Source organism: Protomyctophum parallelum (assembly GCF_964188405.1).
Source record: "Protomyctophum parallelum genome assembly, chromosome: 20".
In the NCBI taxonomy this organism is placed as follows: Eukaryota; Metazoa; Chordata; class Actinopteri; order Myctophiformes; family Myctophidae; genus Protomyctophum; species Protomyctophum parallelum.
In genome coordinates this window covers 22093248-22120345 of record NC_139718.1, presented here as the reverse complement: position 1 = coordinate 22120345, position 27098 = coordinate 22093248, and the positions used below count along the sequence as shown (strand labels likewise).

Here is a 27098-nt window from a genome sequence, read left to right as displayed (position 1 = left end):
CATGCCCTGCCTGAGGCCTGACACGGTGCTGTGACACGCAGTGCCTCACAATCACGCGCTCAGACACACATACAATCACACACACACACACACACACACACACACACACACAGACGTGTCAGCTAATCAGATAAAGGATATATAGCATGTCTGTTTGTGTGTGTGAGTGTGTGCGACAGACAGACTGTGACAGACAGACAGACAGACAGACAGACAGACAGACAGACAGACAGACAGACAGACAGACAGACAGACAGACAGACAGACAGACAGACAGAGATATCAAGAAACGCACCTTCCCCTAGGCAGGGGACATGGAATGAAAAAGGCATCACTAATACACTGAGGTAAATACAGATACAAAAATAGTTCATACACAGATGTACAATTTAAAACTCTGACCTAAAGTTAAATACCATGGGGACGCTTTGGAAGCGACGATTCAGTACTAGTATTCAAGTCTTCATATCCCATCAGTGTGTCCCGAAATTGGAATATACATTGCAGTCAGTTCCGATGCCCGGTGACAGTAATTAAGCTTGAATGATAACATTTCAGCGCAGCACAGAGCTAAGAGGGCTGCAGGCATTGTCATGTTACTCTAGGTAAGCCTGAGGGCCACCACTCTATTCTAATGCAAGGATGAGCCTTTCACCCTTAATATGACTGTCAGTTCCCAAAGAGGCAAATTAGGAGAGAGACATTGAGGAAGACACAGAGAAAGAGAAGGAATGACAAGAGAGACAGAAGAATCAACATCTAAGTGTGGATGTAGACACACCTAACATTGATACTTTTTTGGTGTTTTTGAACCCCTAACTTCTGTACGAACAGATGCCACCATTCGCTTTCTGGTACATGTGTCAGTCTTACCAGGTATGAGTATGTGTCTATCAGCCTCTTAAGCAGATAGACATGTGAAGATAGACATATGAAATGAAAAACATTCAGGGGCTTTAACCCTTGGCTATTACTGAAAGCATTATTTTATACTAAATAATAGCAATATAAAAGCCCATAACGTGTATACATTATGAACTTGAAGACTACTATTTTTGAAAATCTTTGGAAAATGTAAAGTCAAATGTATATTATTTCACAAACTCACAGATTATATTATCATCAATATTTAGTACCAAATAAAAAATAGCACAATGTTTTATTTTGACCATATCACCCAGCTGTACCGCTAAATGCATTGGACTATCCCATCAAGTTGTGACAAGTGCGTTGACAAGTTGACAAGTGTAATGGTAAGCAAATGGTCATGTGATTATGCATGATTATTCTGGCACATGACGGATGGAGATTATTTCAGAAACAGTGGTAAAACGCACATTTGGATGGAGATCGTTTTCGTTTAGAGAGACTGTCAGAGAGAGAGAGAAAGTGGTAGACTGGTCTTCTGGGTCCCCTGACAACAAACTTGGCAGGGCCAGATTTCATGTTCACTTTAGTCTCTCTGTCATTCCCTCTCTCCATCTCAGGAGACAGACTTTATCGTTGGACCTTGGAGGGCCTTGAGGCTTTGACTGTGCCACAAACAATAAAGTGGCTTCTATTATTCACAGAGCCTCTCCACTCCACTCACCCACAGACATAATTATCACACAGACCTATCCTCCACTTACGATGGCGGGAGACAACTTTCTCACACTCACTCACACATGCACACGCACACACACGCGCACGTTTTGAATGGAGATTCCTGCTCCTAGACCCTTTGGCAAACACAAACGTATTCACTTTGTTAAGCTTTGGAAGAGTTATTTTTGGATGCGGTTTTGTTTTTGTCTCCATTAAGACTATCACCGGGAGACAGGCAGGAATGAGAAGGCAGCTTTAATGCCGTTCTGGACAAACTGCGAGACTGGGATTTCACAGATTGTAGACATACTTTCTCATCTGCTGTGGGAAAGGCAGGGGGGTAATTGTGAAAGAGGGGTTGCAAATGCATAGTGCATACTGTAAATCTGCAAGCGATAGATATTGCAGGCATGTTTCATGTGTATTCAGGATATTGTAAAAATACAAACTTGGATTTTATGCTATTTGAAATATTTATACAAACGTTTTATATTTGGATAATACCTGACAAACCTATGGACTTGCACATAAACCTATAGTAAACCAATAAAATCTTTATGGGATCGATCTGGCCAAGTAGTGTTTTGAATACATTAGAAGGTAGACCTGGGTAAAAATCTATCTTAACGATAACATAAATCACCACAGAGGTCACCAGGAATGCTGCGACCCACAATCCACCTCTCTTCCTTCACGACTACAGACCGACAAGCGCTTCCCGCCGTTTTAACGTTTAAAGAACCTAGTACCACTTGACGTAGCATCCATCGGTTTTAGCACCCGCGGGCGGCCCTGGTTCACAAGTGCCCAGAGTGGTACTGGCCTGGGGTGCTGAAATAGTAAGACGCCCCCCAGGATTCCAGTCTGATGCAGACTAAACAAAGGCCTTGTCTGGCTTTCACTTTCGTCTCTTCTCCTCTCCATCAGGCAGGAAAGCTATTAATGAGAATCTATGGCCCAGAGCAATGGAAGCCTTTACCCCCCTCCCCCTCCCCCAGCCATGTCCATCAGGGTACTTAGCCCCATGCAGTCATTAACTTCTGTTACTAATTGTCAAATTCATTAAAGTAATCCTTCCCCCACACCCGGACGTCTCCTGTGGAAATAGATGGAGAGGGCTGAGTTATTAAGATGTCAGCGGCGGGGAAGATTAAGGCCAGCAGACATGCTCCACAAAGAAACGATACGGCCATTAAACTCCATTCCAAGGTAGCTTGTGTGATATACTCTGTAATTATATATACATACGTCGTAGTAGGGGGAGTCCAAGTGTAGTTCAAATGTATTCAGTCACAGACGCGCCTTCAGTCAAGATATGTATATCTGCCCTGGAGAGATATATACATGCGGCAATCATAAACCACGGGGTTGTTCTTGCTTGAAAATGCAGCTATTTTATCAACTCTGAACATAAAGGTATTCATGTGTCACGCCTTGCATTCAATCTGGGGTAATATTCTGCAGACAAAGTCATTAACGGCAACCAGGGCAATTAGGTGGCCATAAAATATTAAAAATCCAATATTCATATTCTTATTCACATTGAATACATCAGAACCCTCATTAGCTCTCTCTCTCTCCCTCTCTCTCAATGGCTGTCACAACGAGATCTTAATTATACACTCTAACAATACAAAGCTCCGCTTTGCAAAATGGTGGGGTTCCAAAATGGCCATGCCCATTTCAGTCTATTCTGACGAGTCACAAATCTGCATCGGCTGGTATAGATTATTATACAGCAGAGCATTTGAGGGTAATCTTTGACACAATTACTTTTATACTGATGAAACAGAACAAACACTATAAGGCATCTAGTGTCAGTCAACAACAACATACAAAAGTTGTTTACATGCTTTCCATGATATCAAGCCCGCTCCCCCCCCCCCCCCCCCCACACACACACACACACATACACACCGCACGCAGCATGACTGGGCAGGCCAGTAGAAAGGCAGGAAGGGCTGAGAAATTAATTAAAGTGCTTTGAATGACAGTTTGCTCAAGGGCACAGGGGGCAGCATCACACTCTTGCTCTCCATCACTATGTCCTCTCTGTCATCTGAACGCCGCTCCGTACCCCCCGTCCCCTCATACGTTCATCACCCCCCCTTCTCTCAGCCACTCCCCCTCTGCTCTCCATCTCAGCTGCCCTCTCATCCCGCTCTCTTCCTCCGGTATCCAGTTATCCACGGAGTGAGTGACTGGACACGACATGGGTTTTAATGTCTTCCCCATTAGATCAGCTCAGGGCCTGTTTGTAATCTAATGGGATTGTTCTCCCCTGGTCCCCTACACGGTGGGAACACTGACAGGATTGGAGTGGGAGGGAGGGAGGGCGGGACGGACGGAGTGGGGCGTAGTTGTCCCTTGATGTAGCGCTGCGAGTTGATATGGTAGAAGCACAGGCTGAGGCTCGGCAGGGTCAAGCAATTGTGTTTAATGTAATGTGGAAACAGTCCCGGGGCGTGTTGGGCCGCCCTGATAACTCACACGTCCTAAAACGACAAGAAGCTTACAGTGGGTATTTGTTTTTAATCAGCCCCCCCCCCCCCTCCCCACTTCATCATGCTGTCCCAGTACAGACATTCCAAGGTATTCCAAGGTGACTCTCACCGTCCCACTGGTTGAGAACAGGGCAGGGATAGGAAGTGTGTGGAAGTTCTAGACAATTTTTGGTAACCACTTAAAAGGAAAGGTAGGTGTAAATATTATATCCAATGCCTATAGCTTGTTAAATTACAGATGGGTGAAGTCCAATACGGCGTGTACGATGTCAGATCCATCATAATAAAACAACAAATGGGCATGCCGGCTTTAGTGAACGACTTTTGTAAAACAAACATCAACCAAAACCCTGTTCTTACAGGCTTTCACAGACATTCCCTTTGGTAAATTGGTATGTCTGTTTGAAGCATCTGTTGAAAGACAAGCTCTGCCTTTGTGCTCGTTGGATGGGCTTGAGATGAGTCATCATGTGTCACTCCTCAACTGTACAGATCCGGGGGGATAAAGAATAACAAACTGTTCTTAAAACCTGCCTGTTAATAAACCTAAAAAAGACCCTGACCAGTCTCGAGCTAAGTACGTAGAAGGAGAAGGAAGGAAAGAGAATGGGGCAAAGTCCTACGCCTGCATCCACAGTGCAGGCATGACTAGTTCAGAATGGCATTCGTCTCGTCAACACGGTGATTGAGTGAGTGCCTGAGTGAAGACTATCAACCCACAGAGACGTGACAAGAGATGAGCTGAACTGGACTGATCCAGACCAGGCCCCATTCCAGGTAGAGGGGACAATAAAAGTTGCAGCTTGAGAAGTTTCACCACATACAGTATGAGGCTCTTTCATTTTGTTCTTGTTCCTAGCCGGAGGTTAAACACCTACATATGTACACACATGTACACATGCACGCACATACACACAAACATAATTCACAGATGAACACATGGACAACCCCACCAGCATGTGAATATATATGCATGCATGTACAGTACACACACACACACACACACACACACGTATGCACAATACGTATACACAATACGTATGCACGAATGCACACAGGCGAACTCTTAGGTTATGGACAGTGATTAATTTACAATGACATGGCTGTTTTCAGCAATAGGCCCCATGCATAAGTAGGTTATGCTGCACAGCTGGAAAACGTAAAAATTCATCAGGGTTAAATAGTAGTTTCCTCTAACACACTATACAGTATATACATGTACACTGTGTGTGTGTGTGTGTGTGTGTGTGTGTGTGTGTGTGTGTGTGTGTGTGTGTGTGTGTGTGTGTGTGTGTGTGTGTGTGTGTGTGTGTGCGACCGTGTGTGTGTGTGTGTGTGTGTGTGTGTGTGTGTGTGTGTGTGTGTGTGTGTGTGTGTGTGTGTGTGTGTGTGTGTGTGTGTGTGTGTGTGTGTGTGTGTGTGTGTGTGTCCGTGCGACCGTGTGTGTGTGTATGGTTACGTAAACACAGGCCCAGACGTCAGGCAGGCAGGGAGAGGGCCCCGGCCAAGGCAAGCACAAAGCCCTGGTTTCAGCAGGCCAAGGACAAGGAGGCTTTCCATATCAACGCGCATGGAAAACTAAATGCTTGGGAAGCAGCGCAAAGAAACAGGGAGGTCAATCAAAGCGTGTGCATGAATACCGGCAATTCAACCAAAATTCTAATTTCACGAACATTCTTTTGAAAATGTTTTTTTTTTCCCTACATGGACCTGATCATCCCCCGCAGTAGTAGTCTCCTTTCACCACAGGAAGGAGGGCTTTAGGAGGACAGGAAATGATGCAAACCCTGGGCCTCATCTCTCACTGTAAGAAAGGGCAAGGTCTTGTAATAAACAAACATATGAAAAGCCGTTTTCCGCAGGGCACGAAACAAAACCCAAATTCCCGCCGTGTCATAGAAGCATTCTCGCTTGGCCGAAGTAGAGGTGGCTGTGGTCTGAGACAGGAAGCTGCTTCCAGAAAGAGAGTGGAATGGAATCAAAGAGGGGGATCACATAGCACAGTGGGTGAACTGTGCCATACTATAGCCCAGAGTTCTGTGTTCCACAAGATCTACCTAAACCAAAGGGATCATTGCAGGCACACACGTGTCCAGCACACGCATACTTGCACGCACGCACGCTCGCGAACGCACGCACGCACGCACGCTCACGAACGCACGAGCGCGCACACAGTCTAAAATGAAAATGTTTTCCTGATGAGGTCAGGTTCCAAGCTCTCAGCATCTCGGCTCTCATGTCCTCGACTCTATGTACAACAGACATTGTGGATGCCCCCTCCCCCGAACACCCCTTCGCCTCCCCAGAGAGGGGCCGAGCAAAAATATAGTGGCGAGGCTGGTTTTACACACTCTCCAGACTCCAGACAGTGTTTTTCTATGGCTGGTTATGACTTAAGCTGCGGGAGGCGGTGGGGCCTGCCACAAATATTTCTCGAAGGGAATGGTCTACAAAACAAAACATAAAAGCCCAGTTAATTTGTAAGTCTATGGAGGGGAAGAAGGAGTTGACTGAAGCGGTCCCTCAGACGTCTGCTCTGATATAGACAGAAAAGACTTCTGCATTTGACTGGCTTTTTCAGAGCGGGTACATTCTGGGCTTTAAAAGGGCCAAGGAGGTTAAGAGTCTGTTTTTGTATCTGCGTGATGTGACTGTTGATTTTGGAGTATTCAATGTGAATTCAGCTCTCTCTCTCTCTCTCTCTCTCTCTCTGTAGAGAGAATTATGGAATTATCATTCACACTTCTCTTCTCCCACTGAAAAGGAAGAGTAAGAAAAGAAAAACCTAGGATAGATGCCAAATCTGACAGAATGAATGTGTGGCCATACAGGTTGAAATTAATAGCCATTGAATTTAAGTGATTTCAACACAAGGTAACAAGAAGATGTAACAACTATTTTGTGATTAGAATATGTAAGGCTATTATGAAATGAAATACTGTACTGTAGCTACCTGAAGGCACTTCGAATGAGGTACACAAAATACACAAAGGAAGGGAAGAAGAAAAAAACTAAGAGATGGCTATTCATAAAATATTTTAATTACAGTTGTTGGACCAGTGCCACTGGCAGATTCCTTTAATTTCCAATGAAATGTAGCAATCAAAACACCTTTAGTATATATACACACTTCATACACAGTGAATGCATTAAAAGGATTAGTTCAGTGTTTCTCCAAATGGGGATACTACCCTAGGAGTATGTTGAGGTATTCCTACGGGGTACTCAGAAAGTTACGGGTGTAAGCCAAAAAAGTGTCAGTATCAGGTGGAACGATGTCTTGTGCTGATGTAGTGGGTACTCAGCTGAACACTAGTAAAGGTTTAAGAACGACTCGTTTAGTTAACAGCACATCGAGCGATCAGCTGCCAACAACTTTTAGCCATTTCTACAATTCATTCAACAACATCAAACAGAAAATCAACACACGTACACATTTTTCACTGAAACAATGTTCAACCGTGCAGTGTTAGTGGCTCATGCCCTTGGCGAGGCGAGATAAGGCTATCTACTTCCATCATCACTAAACAAGATTGAGCAAAGTACATTAAGCAGAAAAATACAAACAAATTACAAAGGCTTGAGGCTAGGCTCTTTATCTAATGTTTGTGGGGACTGTTAGCGTCAGTTGGAGGGAAATGGGCCTGCGTCTAATAGATCCTGCCCCGCCACTTCCACACAGCCAGAGAACAATACACAGCGCCATTATCTCAGCACTAATGCTATCCTTCCTCATGTGCAAAACAAGGCTGCAATCTCAACCCCACTGCCACTGTCGACCAACAAAAATACAAGCCGTCTCAGACCAAAGGAAAAGATAACAATGGCTATCACACAAGAGGAGACACACAGAGATACACACACAGAGACGGCTGTTTGAATCTATATGAAAAGTACTGAAATTAGTACTTATTAGTTATTAGTAATTATGAATTGTTTCTAAGACTACTAATAACATATAAATATACCATTTAGAGCTCTCTAAGCACTACAAACAAGTTACTCAAACCAGCTCACATTAGCCTGGTTATTGATCCGATTGCCTAAACCCTTACTGTGACCCCAGAGGTCATGATTTATGTATTTTCCTTTTGAGCCCTAATGTGCATCTAATGCGGCACCATGCTGGTAATCAGAGCAGGGTTGCTGCGTTTGATTTCCTTCACACCCTCCTGAGCCGCGACTTGTCTCCCAACAGCTCAGCTCCCTGATCAATACCACAGTACTCCTCGCTCGACTCCTCAGCCTGTCTGCCCTCCTCCTCCTCCTCCTCCTCCTCCTCCTCCTCTGTCTCATTCTCTCTGTCAGTCAATCTCTCTCTCCTCTCCTTCGCAGCAGGATACACCTCCACCAGGGCACCTGCAACAATGCAACTGTGCCGGGCTTCTGAAGGTTTCATATAAAAGTGTATAACGACGAAAGCACACACAATAACGGGGGTGAAGATGTGAGCAGGAGAAGGGGAGTAAGTAAAAGGAAGCGAACGTGAAGAGAGAAAGAAATTAATGTTTAGACTTGTGGACGGACCGGTGATCTAGCCTCAGAGGGTCCCTCCTGTCTGCTGATGTCAATGATGGAACAGTGGGAGAGGCTGAGGGTGTGTGTGTGTGTGTGTGTGTGTGTGTGTGTGTGTGTGTGTGTGTGTGTGTGTGTGTGTGTGTGTGTGTGTGTGTGTGTGTGTGTGTGTGTGTGTGTGTGTGCGTGCGTGCGTGCGTGCGTGCGTGCGTTTAAGAGAGAGATTATCTCACTAAAAACTAGGTGCTTTAACACACACTAGCGGAAGGGAATGTTTCATCTACCAAGACCAAAGAGAGGGCTAATCTCTGGTGCTTCTCACTGACAACTCAAGGAAGAAAGAAATAGCACCAGTTTGATTTATTTTAGAGACAAAGGTTGTCCACTGACCCGATCAAATAAAATAAACTAAAAACAAAAACAAACTTAAGAAAAATAACAATGCATTTGCATTTTTACTACCCAAAAAAGCCTGAGGATGTGATGTGAGCATAACATTTCCAATGCGCTCAACGCTGGGTTTCAATATGACAGAGATGTCAGCGCTGCTAATTAGAGCTTGCACAAAAGAGCATGTGCAAAAGATATCATCTAGTTCCTTATCGCTGTAATGAGCTTAAATGTCTTTGTCTTTATTCATCAGTGCTAAAGGTTGTGAGGTCACTGCTCTAAAGTCCATCTTTGATCGATGACTACAACCAATGATCTGCAAACTGCATAATTATGTTATGCATATTCCATGACACAACTCTCCATGCATACCTGGGTTAATTGTGAGGCATGGAAATGTTACGATTTAAAATATGTCAATTATATATCGTATTTGTGCCAAGACAATCCATTAAATAAGAACGGCATCTATCATTTAAATCACTGGTTCCCAAACACCGGGTCGGGATCCAAGGTTGGGTCATGGACCAATTTTTATTGGTCCCTTTAATTTTGGTTTTCTAAGTTTTGTTTTTTAATTATTACTATTTTAAAACACTTTCAAAAATCATTCCCAAAAAATTCTTCATGAATAAATATGCTTTTTATAAATGAAAGAAAAATCTAAGAAATTCCATAAGTAGTGAAAATAGCCGATCTACAAGCTCACAACACGGCGCAAGGCAACGCTGTGAGCTTGTAGATACGCTATTTTCACTAGTTTGGGTCCCGGGCAAACATATCATTTCCCTTTTGGGTCACGGGCTGAAAAGTTTGGAAGCCTCTGATTTAAATTACATCCAACAACACATGATCCATTGCAAGTCACTCACGATTATGGGCTGACAGAAAGAGAGGACGGGGCAGCAGAAGGAGAGAGAGAGGGAGCTCTGCGCTTCAGTACACACAGCAAAGTCCTCAGTGTGAATTTTTCAGTTTGCAGTTTGCAGTGGTGGAAAGTACTTGAGTACAATTTTGAGGTATTTGCACTTTACTTGAGTATTTCCAATAATTTTACTTCTACTCCACTACATCTCAGAGGCAAATATTGTATTTTTACTCCACTACATTTATTTGAAAATTGTAGTTACTTTGATTATTATTTCAGCCATTTGAAAATAGCCGATCACAATTGTGACCTTGGCTTGTATATATCTGCTATTTTCAAAATATTTGTATACATTTGAAAACATTCTGCATATTGAGTAGCATACTTTTACTTCTGGTACTAAGTACATTTTGATGCCAATACTTTTTTACTTTTACTCAAGTACATTTTGAATTCCGAACATTTACTTGTAATGTAGTAGTTCTACATTGCAGTATTAGTTTAAGTAGAACAATTGAGTACTTTTCACACCACTGTGTATCAGTTTGTAACTCCTAGTAATATACCTGAGTAACGAAATGTACCCGTAAGGATAAATAAACACTGAGCATTTTTACTGTGTCGAGTGGTGACTGAGGAAAGGGAATAAGTCAGGAAAGAAAGAGAGGCAGGAAAGAAGGAGAGGACAGAAGGAGAGGAAGGAGGTGACCACACTTCCAACACTGTGTGTGTGTGTGGAGGAGAGATAGACCTGTTATCATGTAACAGAGGCCCTCATTGACCTGACCTTCAAAAACATACGTGTGTGTGTGTGTGTGTGTGTGTGTGTGTGTGTGTGTGTGTGTGTGTGTGTGTGTGTGTGTGTGTGTGTGTGTGTGTGTGTGTGTGTGTGTGTGCCACGCAGGGTCACGGGGCATAAAGAGCCACTGTGTCGGGTCACAGAGCACAGAAAGGGGGTTGAAGGACTTGAGGGATGTGAGATGACTAATATGAGGGGTTTTGTGGGCCTGCGGGGGGACTAGCGTTACAGCCAGGGGTGACTGACATGGCTGATCTGTATCACACATCACAGCGGATCACTGCGGGGAGAGAGAGAGAGAGAGAGAGAGAGAGAGAGAGAGAGAGAGAGAGAGAGAGAGAGAGCGGCACGTAGGACACAGACATGTCACTGATGTACAGAGCAGGAGGAAAGGTTCAATCACTGTATGGACAGATCCGGGGAAATGGAAGCGCTGCCTGTGATACACTGTAAACATGGATCAAAGTGTTCATTTAACTGTGAGTGTGTACAAAACCACACTAACCAAATGAACCGGTATAAGGGGCCATTACATGATTACTGTGCATTTTACTGTACATACAGTGCACTGGATGTGGGCCAATAAGCATTATAATAACAACAATATTGTATGATGCTAATCATTTAATCTTTTATCTCGCCTTTTAACCAAGATTAGCAAAAGGAGCATGATGAAGTGGCCATTGATCCATTTCTTCCGTGAAATTGCCTTTAAATGTACAGTAGGGTAACTGATATCTTAAATAAGATTTTTTTTTCTTTTGGGATACCTTTTTTATGCAATCAGGAGAGAGAACGCATACAGGATACAGGATGGACAAGTGAAATTGGAAGTGATGATACAAAGAAGTCATCTGACAAAATCTGGAACACTATAAAAATGGAAGCTGATAAATGAGTACTCTCTCCTGATTGGTTTAAATTATCAACCCACCTGAAAATGTATTTTCTGCTTACTAGAGCTGGAGAGACAGGGATTCCCCTGTTATTGAACAAACACTAACAATCATTACTTAACTTTGTATTTAACAAAACAAAACTTTTTTATTTTGACCTCAAAATAGTACTTACTTTTACCTTTAAACTAGATTTTCTAGGAGTTAACCCCCCCCCCCCCCCCCCCCAACCAAACCCACCAAAACTGTTATTCCTTCCCCTCAAAGAGAGGGTTCAAAGGTCATCAGCACCTAGCAGGATGGGATGGGATATGCTATGGCTTGCATGTCGATCAGGTTACCAACTTCAAAGGAGGCACTGCCATACCCAGCCAGTGATGAGAGCAGGGGGCTAAGGATAGGGCCACATTGTTATTCTGCCATTATTTCCACAGCTAGAGGTCGGAGAGCTCATTTTTTCCCCTATCATAATTGGGGCTTTTTTTTTTCTTCTATTGACAATGGTTCAGAAGAAAATGATCCTTTCCTTTGAATCCTCTGAATGGCTCCAAACATTCTTCTTCTTCTCCTTCAACCGAGAGACCAAAGTAAGATGGACTGCTGTGCTTTGCCAGTGCCTAGGGATGACCCATAGATGGCACTGTTGGCTCATGCTATCGGAGCCTGTTATTGAACTTGCAAAGAAGGTGGAGAGAAGAATATTCACTTAAACTCATCAACTCTGACACTAAGGGGGAAAAAAAAGAAAAAATCTTTAATCTATGTTCAAGTGTCATTTTCCATATAATCTTGTAACTTCTAATTAATTCAAACTGGTAGGAAGAATATTTCAAAATATCGCACTTCCCAAACAGAACACTTTTGTGCTAAAACTGTTCTTTTCCATTGAGGGTGACTTAACAGCTAATTATCATAAGAGTTTCTCTCTCTTCTCTCCTTTCCTTCACCGCACTCAACCAGTCTTTGAGTTAAATGTGAATAAATTGAATCATTGTCTTCAAGATAAATTTGCAATACGCACACCTATACATAGTTGTTGAACTGTGAGTTGGTAACAGTTTTAGATATTTCAACAGAATAGTCAAACTAACTAAAAGATCAAGACAATTTACGAGAGTTGTACTGTACCTCCTTTCATGATAGAGAACAAACAGTACTGATGAACAAGAACATGACAAGTATGCACCTCCAAAAGAGTTGCCAGAAACTTAGTAAAAATAATAAAGTTGAACTTTACTGAGCATAACTGCACAAGACTTCACTCAAAAAGAGAGGAAGCCAGTTGTTTATGATCCAGGTCTGTTGATGACCATGAGAGGGGTAAACAGAAATGGGACTGGAGGTCTGCAGGCCCTGTGGGAGCCTTCTGCCCTGCCCTATGGCCCTGCTGACGGGAGAGGTCAGACCAGAGATGCCCTGGAAATGGGAAATTAGCAGCCATTTGCAATCAGAGCAAGCGTTGACCAGCCAGAAAGAGAGAGGGGGGTGTAGTTTGTTCCAAAAGAGGTGAGCGTATGTAGTCTTTGCCTCTGTTTGCGTGTGTAGAATGTACATGTACACGAACACACACTCACACTCACTCACACACACACACACACACACACACACACACACACACACACACACACACACACCTTTGTGTGGTGCCAGAGATTTATACAGAGGATGACAAAAAGAGAGGCTGAGAGCGCGCAAAATGCCCTGAGGCAGGTTTACTGGCCCTTGCCACTCAAGTATCCCCGCATGCGTGCGTGCGGACATGCAGGGGCCCCAGAGCAGCCCCCAGCCATGGATGAACATGTCTCTCAACACAGACCTACAGGGAGAACCCATGGTCTCCCCACTTCCTGTTTAGACCATGTCAAGTCAACCCCCATGCCCATCTCAACAACAAACTCCTGCCCGCCGTCCCATAACAAGGTCTTAAAATGTGATGCTGCCAGCTAACATGAGTGTTTGTGCGAGGGTGGACAGGGGAAAAGTGTTCCTGTTGGATCAAACCAACACCCGGGCATCTGTTTGCACTGACAGCAGGGAGGGCTGCTGCTGGTGCTCTTGAAGTGTGTGTCCAGATAGCTTCCTCATGGTTGCAGGCGGTCAGGTACAGTAGGCACTGCCAGGAGGCCATTAACGCACATGAAACCCAGTGACTCAAGCCTGTCAGATGGTCTCCCGCTACTACGTTGCACCGCTAAGGCCTCATACATAATTTGGCATCAAATGAATATTTCCTCAACGTTCTGGCAAAAGGGGGCATTTGATGAAATATTCATTGGTGATTAATTTTTGCATCTGATCTTCTGTCATCTGAGGTGTAAAAAGAAAAAAAGAATGGAACATTTCTGGCCAACTCAGTTGTTGAAGGGCATCTGAACCCAACTTTATACATAAAACTTTGATTTGATAAAAAAGTAGACTCAATTACTGCATACCGTTTCAAGAGCAGGGTTAAACATAATACTATATCCCCCTTTGAAAGGAAAAACTAAGATGTCCTCAATAGTGCAAACTGAACCAGACAGACTAAAAGCAATAATGCAGCCTTGTACTCTCGCATGTGGACGGCTTGTACTTTACAGTACTTGCTAGGTATAGTTAGCACAAAGCAGGGCCAAATGAAACACGACAAGCGGGTTTGAGATGGTGCTGATGGACTGCTAAGTGAGTCTGAATCCACTGAGAATGGTGTGTAAAGCATCTTAACACTGTGACGTGTGTCACAGAGCCTCAGTCAAGAGGACAAGTTTAGTAGTGCTGGGACAGTTGACTCACCAAAAAGCAGTCATGCTTAATTTATACTCCCTCGTACCACAGAGTTGTGAGCACACATTGTGAGCTTGTAGATCTGAAATATCTTAGCACAGGACACCTTTGTACAATACGTATTTCAGGCCAGGTTTCAGGCATAATGTCAGCAGTAGCAAGGAGTCCGAAAACTGTGTTTGACCACTCGACAAGTACATGTAGTTACATGGTGTTTTAGTTAGGTTTGATCATTTTATTTCCACACACGATAAAGGTTAGGTACATTATCTGTCCTAGTTCTACAGTAAGCCTCATAATGGCCTTACAAATAAAGTACAAGACCTCTCCCCTGTCAAAATAAATTCATAGACGGCAATGTAATTTTACAAACTAAATCGAATTAGTTTAATTTCATCAAAAGAGCTATACTTCTCCGTCTACATTGTTGCCTTTCTACTAAAGAATTGGAGTACGGCCACCAAGGGTGGCGGAGCCAGAGTTACCATGTGGGGGTCCCTCTACTGTACCCTCTACTGTACTGTACTGTCACTGTACTGACCCACAGGAACGCACCCAGGGTGCTGGCCAGATTCCAGCGAGCCGCCCCACGTCCGAAACGGTTGAGAAATGACAGAGTTACCGTGTGGGGGTCCTTCTACTGTACCCTCTACTGTACTGTACCGTCACTGTACTGTACTGGCACACCCGAAATCATACAGTTAATATGTGCGTGTGTGTTTGTGTGTGTGTTAGGTTGCGCACAGGTGGTGAAAAACAACCATGACGTTTTCGTGCTCAGACGCACCCAGCCACCCACCCACCCAAGCACATAGCTCCGTAAGGGAGTGGTTGCACCACTCAAAGAAAGGACTTTCTGACAGCCCATACATCCAAACAGAAAAGTCTGATTGCATTAAACAACGTTTCAACGTTTAATTAACGTTTTTATATGGTTGTCAGTCCATTGCGCCTTGTGACATCATGCCTCGTGACATGTCACACCCCCATATATGGCCGTCAGTCCATCACGCCTCGTGACAAGCTCCATGGTCTCCATATATGAAGATCACGACACTTACCTCATCAAGCCCTGGATAGCCATACATGGAAAAGACTGGATCATCACCTAGATCATGGAGCCGCCCAGCAACTCTACATCTGACCTCAAACCTCAAACCCTTAGATCTCCATTTATGGAGCTGACCTGTTCTGACATCCATATGTTGATCCCTCCCCACCCGTCCTTCCACTTCGATGTCTCCCTTTTGACTGATACCTGTCCATTCAAACTCTAACTGGGCCAGTTTGATTATTTTTGGACCACAAGACGATTTTAAGATGACCCCATGTTATTCTCCAATCTCCATAGAGAAAAACTTCCGCAAACCCCTTGGAACTAGGGGATGAGCGAGTGATGTTAGGACTTCGGCCCTCTATGGTGATTCTAGAGCTTTTTCCCTGACCGCCACTCAAAAGTGTTTACTGGCCAATCACGGCGTGTCCTTACTCAAACGCGAAGAGGATTCCATGCTCGCAATGCTGAGAGTGTACAAATGTTACCAACCAATGACACTTTTACATTACTGTGCACTTTGTCAGTCTCACAGGGTAAAGAGAAATGCCCACCTTGACCAGGTGCAGCAGCTGGAAGAGGTCCTCCACCTCATCTCCCTCTGTCTGACTGTAGTCCCTGCCGATTTCCAGACTGGTACCCTGGATGATGCGTCTGTACAACGGCAGCTCCATGGCTTCAGCATACAGATCTATAGCCTGGTGACCCACTGTCTGGTACATGTAGCTGTCTAACTCATCTATGACAGGGAACACACAACATTTAGGCCTTGATTATTCTCTGTAGTACAACACTGGTGTGCCTTGCCAGAAATAATGATGTCACGGTGCAAAGAAGAAAAAAGAATGTTAGTTTCATTACGCAACATGTGCTGAGTATTAATTAATCAAAGTCTAATAGTCATTTATTTCTATCGTCTCTCCTAAATAAAGGGACAAGGAAATATGTTGCATTAATACATACTGTATATGTGTGTGTGTGTGTGTGTGTGTGTGTGTGTTATATACAGTACGTGCACTGTGTGTGTGTGTGTGTGTGTGTGTGTGTGTGTGTGTGTGTGTATATGTATATATATAACATGTTATTATAAACACGGTTTGAATGTACTTGTTGATTATTAGTAGATTGTTGAATAACCTACTAATAAAGAAACAAAAGAATAAAGAAACAAAGAATTGGAAATTGAATAAACATTATTCAACCAAAAGTTCAAATGAGGCTGCACTGTACACAATACACTTTAAATGTATCTGCAGTGGTGGAGATATACTCAGATCTTTGACTTAAGTCAAAGTAGAAATACCAGTATACAAACTTTTCATCAAAATATATTTGAAGTAGCAAACGTGTCCAAATAGTCATTATGAAGAAAGCCGAATAATATAGAACGATGTTATTGGACTATAATTATTGATCACTAATTCAATAATCACTGTAAAATTACAGCTGGTAAAGGTGGAGCTCATGATTTTATGTACCATAATGATACCATAATTTTTTATTAGTTTATATATGATTTGTATCAAGAATCTAAATAAATAATAAAATAATAATAAATAATAAAAGTACAATATTTCAGTACTGTATAAAGTTTTACAAGACCTGGGGCTCGTTTATGCCATTCTACACCCGACACAAACTGCATAGTGTGCCGTGCCTATGCCTCGACCATCACCAAACCACAACAGAAACAAAAAATCTGCTCTTTCTGCTATGATACATTTTTAGATAGATAGATAATATTTTTTCTCCAGACTGTTTTCCAACTGTCCTTGGGATTGTGGGTGGGGGGAGGGTGGGATAGGGGATTGAGTTTTATTTTTATATTTTATGTCCGTGTAATACTATAATAATTCTGTTATCAAACATAAATAAAAAGATTTTGAAAAGAAAGAAGTACTGTATAAAGTATTACACTAAATGAAATATGTAAGTACAAGCAGTTTATTATATATATATATAGTTAAGTACAGCACTTGAGTAAATGCACCATAGTTAATAAAATACACCTATATATTATTTGACCAAACATGTTTCATAATTATGGTCATTTGGAATTCCACTACATTTCAGCATTCCACGCTCCTGAGGGATTGATATAAACAAGTTGTGTGCAGCACTTTGTTTAGGCAGAACTTCTCGAGGGCCAGGCAGACAGCAAGGCAGCTGGCTGGCCCACATAGCCTGGCTGGTCCTTGTAGATCATAGCACCCTGTGTAGATCATCTCACCTGTGTTAGCAGGGCGCAGGTTGGCCAAAGCTGCGATCCTGTGGCCAGCAGCAACACACTGCATCATGTTGTAGCAGCTGTCTTTGCCCCCGCTGGAACACAGTTATGAGAAATGGGCAAACATGTTCTGAATCATTTTGATGCAGGGCAGATCTTAGCACCTGATATGGGCCTGGTATCACAGCTGGATAGAATGCATGGACTGCACGCTTGCATTATCCTAGGGACGTGCTGCGTTGTTATATGTGACGGAACTACTGTATATTCTACTACACTGCTTTCTCAGTGAACCATTTGAATAAACCAGTGGTTCTCAATAGAGGGTATGCGCATGTATAAAATCAATGGCAAATCGAGTGGCAAAGTGAGTTTAACATCAGTTAACATGAATACAATTGGATAGGACTTTTCTGTTTGGATGTATGGGCTGTCAAGGCCAGAAAGTAGTTTTATTTTTTGTTTTTTTGCCACTCAGTAGCAGGCACTCCCGCATAACTTCCGGGTATGATGATGATGTCACCCTTGGCACATGAGTGGGTTTCAGGTGGTCCCACTCCCCAGCAAAATTAGTTATATAGCATAAAAAACTGTTTTACTTTAAGCCTACCGGTATTTTATATAAAAGCTCACAAGCTCACAACATGTCACGATATGATGCATTGTGAGCTTGTAGATCTGCCTCTTTTTTTTCACTGGAATGTAGTATAAGAATTATTTATACGTAATATTTTTCCAACAATATATTTATTTACTTTTTTTATGCAACATACAACAAGAAAATATATACAAACGATACTGACGAAAATAATAATTGAAACAATAAAGACCATTAACAATGACAACACTACTCCTCTCCAGGTTCTTCCATTACATGACAGATATTATTTTTGATATAGCCTATTGCGCAAAATGACCTCACACTTTCTTTTTGTCCAAAGGTAAACATAAAGATAGTTCATTGAACATTTAATCTATAGGTTCTCGTAATTTAACTTAGCTAACCCAATATGCACAATTGCACATTACCTGTATAGTAACAGTTAGGCTATGCACACTTCTGGAACTGCTGCATATTTAATGCACCTGTCTAAGACAATATCGTATTTATATTGTGTTTCTCATGCATATTATGTTAAAAATATATAAATTATATATTTATTTCTTACATATTACGTTTGGGTTGCTTGCTGCACTTTTTTGGCGGAGCATTAAGTCCCAACAAAATGTCGCTGCTTGTACTGTACTTATAGTGGCAAATAATACCTTTATTAAACCATGCAGTCCATTTATAAATGCCTATCTGAAATGCAGCAGGATGCACAGTAGCCCCACAAGCCGAGAGGGGTAGATGCACAGTAAACAGCAAAAGAGTCCGCAACAATTCAAGAACGCAGTTACCTGATTAGCGCGACAACTTTCATTTTTGTTCCGCTACGGTTAAAGTTTGAAGATAAGATTATGTCCCGTCCGCAATTTTGATACAGTTAGGTGTCAGCTCATAAAGGTAGGAAGCCACAGCTTTGCATAACTAGATGATAGAAGTGTAAACACAACATATGCGCACGTGAAAAACTACACTTCCGGGTTTGAAAGGACCTCTTTAAAGGAAAAGATGCCCTATAATATGCCTGATAGAAAATCTCTCGCTCCATGTCTTTAGTTTAAAATTTTGATCTCATCACACGACATGTGCACGCACGCACGCACTGTGACGCATGCACGTACAAACGCACACACACACACACACACACACACACACACACACACACACACACACACACTGACACACACACACACACACACACACACACACACACACACACACACACACATAGTACATATACACACACACACACACACACACACACACAGTGTGATATGGAAAGAACCACTCTCACTCAGTCTCTGATAATCACAATACCATTATCGTCTGATACAGTCATACACCCACATACAGTCCCCATCTACCCGCAATGTCTGCTGTATTGTAAGTATATCCTCTTACTGTTGATATCATTATCTATATACATTGATTGATTGATTGATTGATTGATCGATTGATTGATTGAATACTACATTAACAGTTTGCAAATAGTAGGACATTGGTACACTGGTACGATTATACTAAAAGGATGCTCTCTATCTATCTATCTATCTATCTATCGAAGTATATATCTATCTACCGACCGACCGACCGACCGACCGACCGACCGACCTACCTACCTACCTATATATACCTACCTACCTACCTACCTAGGTAGTATGTCTGTCTGCCTGTCTCTCTGTCTCTCTATCTGTCTGTCTGTCTGTCTAGAATAGAAGAGCAATACCTAAAGTCCACGCTCTGGTATTCATACAGTATACAGGCTTTTCCTCAGAGGCAGCCCTATATTGCTCAGAGGTAAGTCTTTGATGCTGCTTTTGCTCTCTGTTGTTGTGCCAAAACAGAATCATTGCACTGCCTTTGTGTGCTTCCCTCACTCTTTGCCCTTAAGCAGGCCAAAGGCAACTGATTTTGTCTCTGTGTACAAAATTGAGACAGACATCTTTTCACCCCAACCCTTTACTGTTTCTCTCTTTTATTCATTTATTTATCACAATTTGCGTCCTCACTTTTCCGTCCTCACTTTTGTCTTCAATGTTTGTGTTTACACAAACTCGGAATGCTGGGCATAGGAGGGGCTAGCAGCTAGCGCCCTTCAAAAAAGTTTAAAAGCCTTAGACCTGCAGATGAGAACTATGGGTATTAATGTTGTGTGCTCTGGCTGGGAAGAAGCCATAGGAATCATAAAAGGCGACCAATGCACATAAGAAACATTCAGTAGGCCTATTACTAATGGAACTTTTGCCATTTGTTCTGATTTATTAGTTTGTCATCTTATATTATGACTGGCAATGGGCAAGTAAAAGATTGAGTGGCTGCAGTTAAATATACAAATCAATCTTTAACTAATTAATTGGAAATATATATTTCTCAAGATGACTGATTTCAAGTGTTTTTCTGACATTCTCAGCAGAAAAAGGGTCTTGTGTCTCGGAGGGGGCAGGGCACGTCCCACTGTTTGTCCTTCAGTTTTGTAAACACATAAATATACAGTATCACCCATATTTTCCAATTCTGTTGAGCTTTGCTGCCTCTGGTATAATATCCATTAAAGTCTAGTCCCAAATGCTATGGCCAATTGCCTCACTTATCAGTTTTAGTTTATGTAGTTTATTATCCACACAAATAAAGCAGTGTGTTGTTCTGAGTGTATTTGTAACAACATTTTGCTGACGTAAAAGAACATTTTATGTCCTTATTGTGGGTGCGATGCGGATAAAAGGAGTTGATGGATAGCCTAACTGAGACTCAGGCAATGACGTGAATATGAGACGCATAAATATGAAAGCAAAAGGCAGTGGAAATCGAATGACACCCTTGGCCTTTTCTTAAGGGAGCATGTGCATATGACAGGTGATTTACACAGATACACAAACTAATTTTTGTACCACAAGGACACAAAAACTTTGGGTGTAATGAGAAACTAAGGCTTCAAATCACAGGACGATAAATTGGGTGTCAGGACAGGCCAGCCAAGGTTGCACATCGACTGGCCAGAATACAACACACCTATCCACTGGTACACAGTAAAATCCTCAGTGTTAAATTAACTCGGTCAGAGAGTGTAAAAATTGACCCGCAGGAGTATTTGGTTGCATTTGTACACTTTATGGGTTAAATTAAAGTGGAGGATTTTACTGCGTAGATTAGAACATTCAACATAAACACAAACAAATTGTCACGGCTGTACAGTGCTCTGAGGTGCACCAAAACTGTGAAATTACACCATTTTAAATTGTGGATTCACTATAATACAATAAATTAACACTTTATGGAAAGAACTAGCCATTTCAAGAAGTTTTAAGTTTTAACACAAAGACTGCTCGTGACGGAACGTTCCGCCAATTAGAATCCAACCGGCAACTGCTCCTGGCGTAACGTTCCATCATATAAGCTTTATTATAATTGATATCAAACGGGATCGCTCTTTTCTTCTTTTTTTTCCCCCAGGGGTTTCCCGCATGCGCAGTGCCGTTAACTTCTTGTATACAGGTGGACTAAAACGCTGAATAACTCTGAATCTACGGAGCTCTCCATGTTTTTGAAAAACGCGTGATGTGCGGAGTTCTATCCGGTGATCCCGATTGGAACGTTGCCGTTTTCTAGAGCAATGGCCTCATTTTAGCTCGCTAGAATTGATGCTAATATTTTAGCATCTAAAATGGACGCCCAAACCAGACGTGCATCACACTAAAACCAAGTAGATACGGGTCGGCAGTTAAGCGTTGGCACTTCCGTCCACTAGGTAGCAGTGATACAGAGAAGTAAAGTCATTTTCTTACTAAGGATACATTTTGAGAGAGTACAGTCAAACACTTAGTCTAAAAGGATATCACCAAATGGTCCATTTCCATTCAGGTCCTGGATATTAAATTCATAATCATGACATGAAAAATAACAACAAAATTCAAATCATCACCAAAAATAAGTACAAAAAGACATACACGTTGGGGGAAAAAAGGAAGTGATTATGAAGAGGCGGGGGTTGTCACTTGACTAAGGGAGGAGCGATCATTTCCTCTCCCTTTGGCCTGCCTAAAGGTGGATTTTCAGGCCTGTTTTAAAGGACGCCAGCGATTTGCATCTTTTGAGGGACACACTGGTATCACACACTGCCAGTGGGTGATACCAGATCGTTGTTCTCGCTCCTGCTAGTATGGCTGTGGGTGTCTCTCATGTTTTTTAGGTAGTTAGTCAGGTATGTGAGTACTGAGGGCATAGAACAGCGGTTCTCAACGTTTTTGGGTGGGGACCCACGAAAATGCTTTGGCCATGTCTCGTGCTGAAACATGTCTGGGAATGCCCATATATGGACCTTTTTATTTGGGAGGGGAATGTGTGCTAATTACATAGCTAATTAGTATAAGGCCAGGCGGGGCCTCGGTCCAGCCCAGGTAGGCCCCAGGTAGCCTTCATTTTCGGGCCTGTTGAGAACCTTTCGCCTGCTGCCGGGCACGGCTGCGCTAACTTTGAGGTGTCTAGAGGTTGTATGGAGAGGTATCAGTCAAAAGGGAAACATCGAAGAGGAAGGACGAGTGAGGAAGGATCAACATATGGAATGTGAGAACAGCAGAAGGAGCGAGGTGAATATACCGGCCCATGTGTCGGCCAGTGGCTCAACAGGTCAGCTCCGTATATGGAGATCTAAGGGTCTGAGGTTTAAGGCCAGATGTAGAGTTTCTGGCCGGCTCCATGCAGATCTAGGTGATGATCCAGTCTTCTCCATGCTATCCAGGGTTTGATGAGGTCAGTGTCGTGATGCTCATATATGGAGACGGCCATGTATGGAGCGTGTCACGAGGCAGGACGGATTGACAGCCATATATGGTGGCGTGACGTGTCACAAGGCGTGACGGACTGACAGCCATATATGGTGACGTGCCGTGTCACAAGGCGTGATGGACCGACGGCCATATATGGTGACAGACGGACTGACTGACGAAAATGGGTTGCAAAGAAGTGGGTAATGGGCCCCAGGCCGGGAAGTAGTTGAATTAGTTAGTTTTGGGAGGTTTGGAGCTTAGTCTTTAGTGACATTGAGATGTTGGAGAACTAAGAGGTGCATGTAATAGTCAAAGGAGGGCTGAATTAGGGCTCCAGCTAGAGTCCTGAGAGCACTTTTGTTGACAAAAGAGGAAATTTGGCCCAGAAATATTATTCTTTGATTAACTTTTTTGATCACCCTTACGAGCAGCATACTTCAGAATTGTAATAATGACCATTTCTTCTCATACAAGTTAACATGTGTATCTGCCGAAGCTCAAACAACATAAAAATTTAGATTCTGACTTAATGCAGACCTCAATTGAATTTCAATTGCCTGCTAAGCCGCAAACATAAAGCAGAAGGCACAGTGCAGAATCAAGCCATCCTATTCCCATTTCCGATGAAGATCTGTGGCTATGGAACACCTGGACGTCTGCTCTCTCTCTCTCTCTCTCTCTCTCTCTCTCACACACACACACACACACACACACGCACGCACGCACGCATACATGCACGCACGCACACATCTCTTTTCAGACCTGTTTTATAGCATGTAAGCCTATCCAAATACCAGAAATTACCTTGATTTCCCACCATATGTGTTAAGAAGTTCAGAGAACCTGTGCTAAGTATAAATGAAGTTCATTGCAGGCTGATGACAAGCCAAATGTTCAGGCCAAGCGGTGATACATGGGCTGAAGTGAGCAGCGGTTGAAAAAAGCAGCACTGAGTATTCTTAACTCAACTTCGCTCTGGTGTTGCCTTCATCAGGGGCTCATTTTCCAAAGAACTATCAACATAATGATACCTCTTTAGGGCCTAACCACATCCAAATCAGTTAGTAAACAACCCAAACGGGGATCTGTACACATTTTTACAGACAATTAACTGTTATCACGAGGGGCCCAAATGGATTAGTAGGCTCATTAATGTCTCAGGCTAATGGGCCCTTGATTGGAAATGTGAGGGGATGTGAAATAAAATCAGGGTTTGATCCAAATTATGTTTGATCACAGCGCAATGCTTAACAACAGCCGCAGTTGGCAAGCAATGATTGAGGTTTTTATCCGGAATCCCTGAAAGAAAACCCAGCATTTTACCTTCATTCCATCTGGCATATTAAACTGCATAAGGAGAGAGATTGATGAATATTGTTTTTCTCCATGAGCTCTTGTTCTCCGCTGGTTGTAAAAGCCCTCAGATCATGTCGTGGTTGTTTATTATTTTGTGTTGAACATTCCCTTCTTTGCTTAAAGAAAAGCCTTGGATAATTTCAGGACTATTTCATAGTCGGTGGTGCAAATTCAAATGGACTTTCGTCTCTGATACATTTTGCCTACACACAAATATAATAATATCTGCAGAATATGACATTTCACTCCATGTTGATTGTGAGATACAGGAATACATAGTTCAGTGGGAACCTCAGAGAAGATTTTGCATTAGGCCAACTCATAACATTAATCAGGATTTGTCATAATAGCTTCCATCAACATCAAGTATCTTTTAAGGCCTTTCTGACCTTTGCAACACAAACAACTTTCCAACATGGAAACCAACCATTGTAAACAAATATTTTTCCTTGATTTGAAATTGTCTTGCTCTGCTTCCAGCACCATGGAATTAAAGATCTATGAAGCCTAAAGGATGTGGCCTATTAAAGTACACCACCATTTCACTAATTATAAAGCAGCCAAGGAAAACTGCACGCAATACACGACTACGCTCACCTGATCCTGCTTCCAGATTTTAATGCTTTCCTCTGCATGTAAAATATTGTCTTTGAAAAACTTGCATGTCAAAATATAATACAGTAATAACGTATAATATTATATCCTTACACAATACAATACTTTTATAGTTACATTAGTTATTGCACTCAGTTATACAGTATGCCGGAAAATTGTCATAGCTTATATATTACGCACGCGCGAGCGCACACACACACACACGCTATACTGTATTATTGCATCATATTCTCCGTTATCCCGCTATATATAGGTCGATATGAACATGAATAGTATAACTAGACAACTGCCTACTTGGAAAAAATAGGTTCATGTGACTGCACAAAAATGAAAACAATCTCCTAATTATCTTTAAGAGCCAAAAAACATTGAGCATTAGACTACTGTCAAGTGTAACCCTAAACATATATATATATATATATATTTTTTAAAGCTGTAAATCGCTTTTTCGGTATGTTGTAATTAGTACGTCTGCTTTCTGATATATAATCCTCAGACGGTTTCCCCTCGCACCCAACAAATACAATCCTAATCCAGGAAATAGCTTGCAATCAGAATATTGGAGTTGACATCAGAGGTAGCCACAGAGGCGATTCCCACACACCCCTCCCATAGCTTCAAAGGTCTTCCTGGGCCTGTTATGGGTTTCCCTCGTGATGGAGTGTGACACTCCACAAACACAAAAGCCCCAGCCCTCTCGTGGGTCCGCTTTGCTTTTCTTGGATCCCTCCAGCCTGACCAATGCCAAGTCAACTTGGCGGTTGTCAGAACAGGCCCCATATCTCTGAAGAGTGTGTGCGGTGCGGTGAGCTGTCTGTGTGTGGTGTGTGTGCGTGCGTGCGTGCGTGCATGTGTGTTTGTGTGAGTGTTGAGTATGCGTAGATACCTTGTCACATAGCCCTGTCGCCTTGTATGTATGAGGGAATGAGAAAGAGAGAGAGGGGGAAGGGGCTTGTGCAGTGCGGGTGTGTGTCTGTGGGTGAGTGCCCTCCAATGATGTAATCTGGTGGCTGCTAATCAAAGCGACTATACCTGCTCGCCTACAGAAACTGTTGGGTTCCAGATCCCCTCATCCCTCATCTTCGCTGACCTCCACTTGCAACATTAGGTTTATTGTAGTGGAGAGACTGCACTACAGCTGTATAGCAGGGGCAGGGTGGACTCACTGGTGACTAATGTGTCTATATACTTGAGTGGAGTTCCAAAACAATTCCCCTGCAATGTCTATGAAAATATTTGACCTCACTCACTAAATCCTCGCCTCCTTGAAGTGAGTCATTTCTCCTTTCAAGATGTTGTTATCTCAAAGCCATATAACACAGACGACTGCACTTACAAAAAAGAATACAGAATATAATGTTTTGTCATTGCTACACGATATGTTATGGTCCGTCTGAGGCTAAATGACTTCTGCTTCTCTGAGTTAGTTTTAGTATCGGAATCAATCCACATTTCCCTCCTTGCATGCTGGTCTCGCCTCCACTCTACCCCCCCCCCCCAACCCCTCCCTCTCTCTCTCTGTCTCTCTCTCTCTCTCTCTCTTGCTCCACTCTGTCTGACTCGGTCTGGGTTTTCCTTCACCTGGGCCGAGTCGTTGGCCTCAGCTTAGCCAGCCTAGCTAGCTCACTGCCAGAACACAGCTTGCCGAGGTCTGCCATTTGTCTTGTGGTTTTTCAGTCAGGGATATTTGTCTAACATGCAATCCAACGTCAACATAAGCTCTAAATACCCTCGCTGCCACACAAAGTGAGCTTCCTCAGGGAGACGAAGGATTAATACCAGGGAGGACATGCAGGGGAGGAAGATGAAAATCATGAAATGGAGGAAGGGTGGGGGGAGGGGGTTAAAGAAAAGAGGAATGAGAAGAGAAAGACGGAAGGATATGGGATTGGCTCTGAAGAGATGGTCATTATTCAGTAGATTTGGTAATCAATCAGTTCTTAAGAAACAGATGGCAAAAATACCATTCTGTGTAGTCCCCTTGTGCAATGAGGGGAAACCACAATTTCTGCATCGGAAAAAAAATCCTTTTGAGTAAAGGTAAATGTAGCTTTGTTTGAAGAGATTTCCGGAACCCAGCTTACCTAAAAGCATGGTTGCATATAATCATTAGCTTTCATTAATGAATATAGCATCCTTCTCTTTTAATACAGA

General features: G+C 42.6%; 1 protein-coding gene across 1 annotated transcript in view; it reads right to left on the bottom strand.

Moving 5' to 3' along the window:
- The window catches only part of dph6 (diphthamine biosynthesis 6), a 71421-nt gene extending 52269 nt beyond the window's left edge, over positions 1 to 19152 (bottom strand). The window contains 3 exon segments of the mRNA XM_083791557.1: positions 15931 to 16115; positions 17607 to 17698; positions 19005 to 19152. Of these exon segments, the coding sequence (XP_083647683.1) occupies positions 15931 to 16115; positions 17607 to 17698; positions 19005 to 19027 (300 nt within the window). The 5' untranslated portion in view covers positions 19028 to 19152.
- Between the last annotated feature and the right edge of the window lie 7946 nt (positions 19153 to 27098).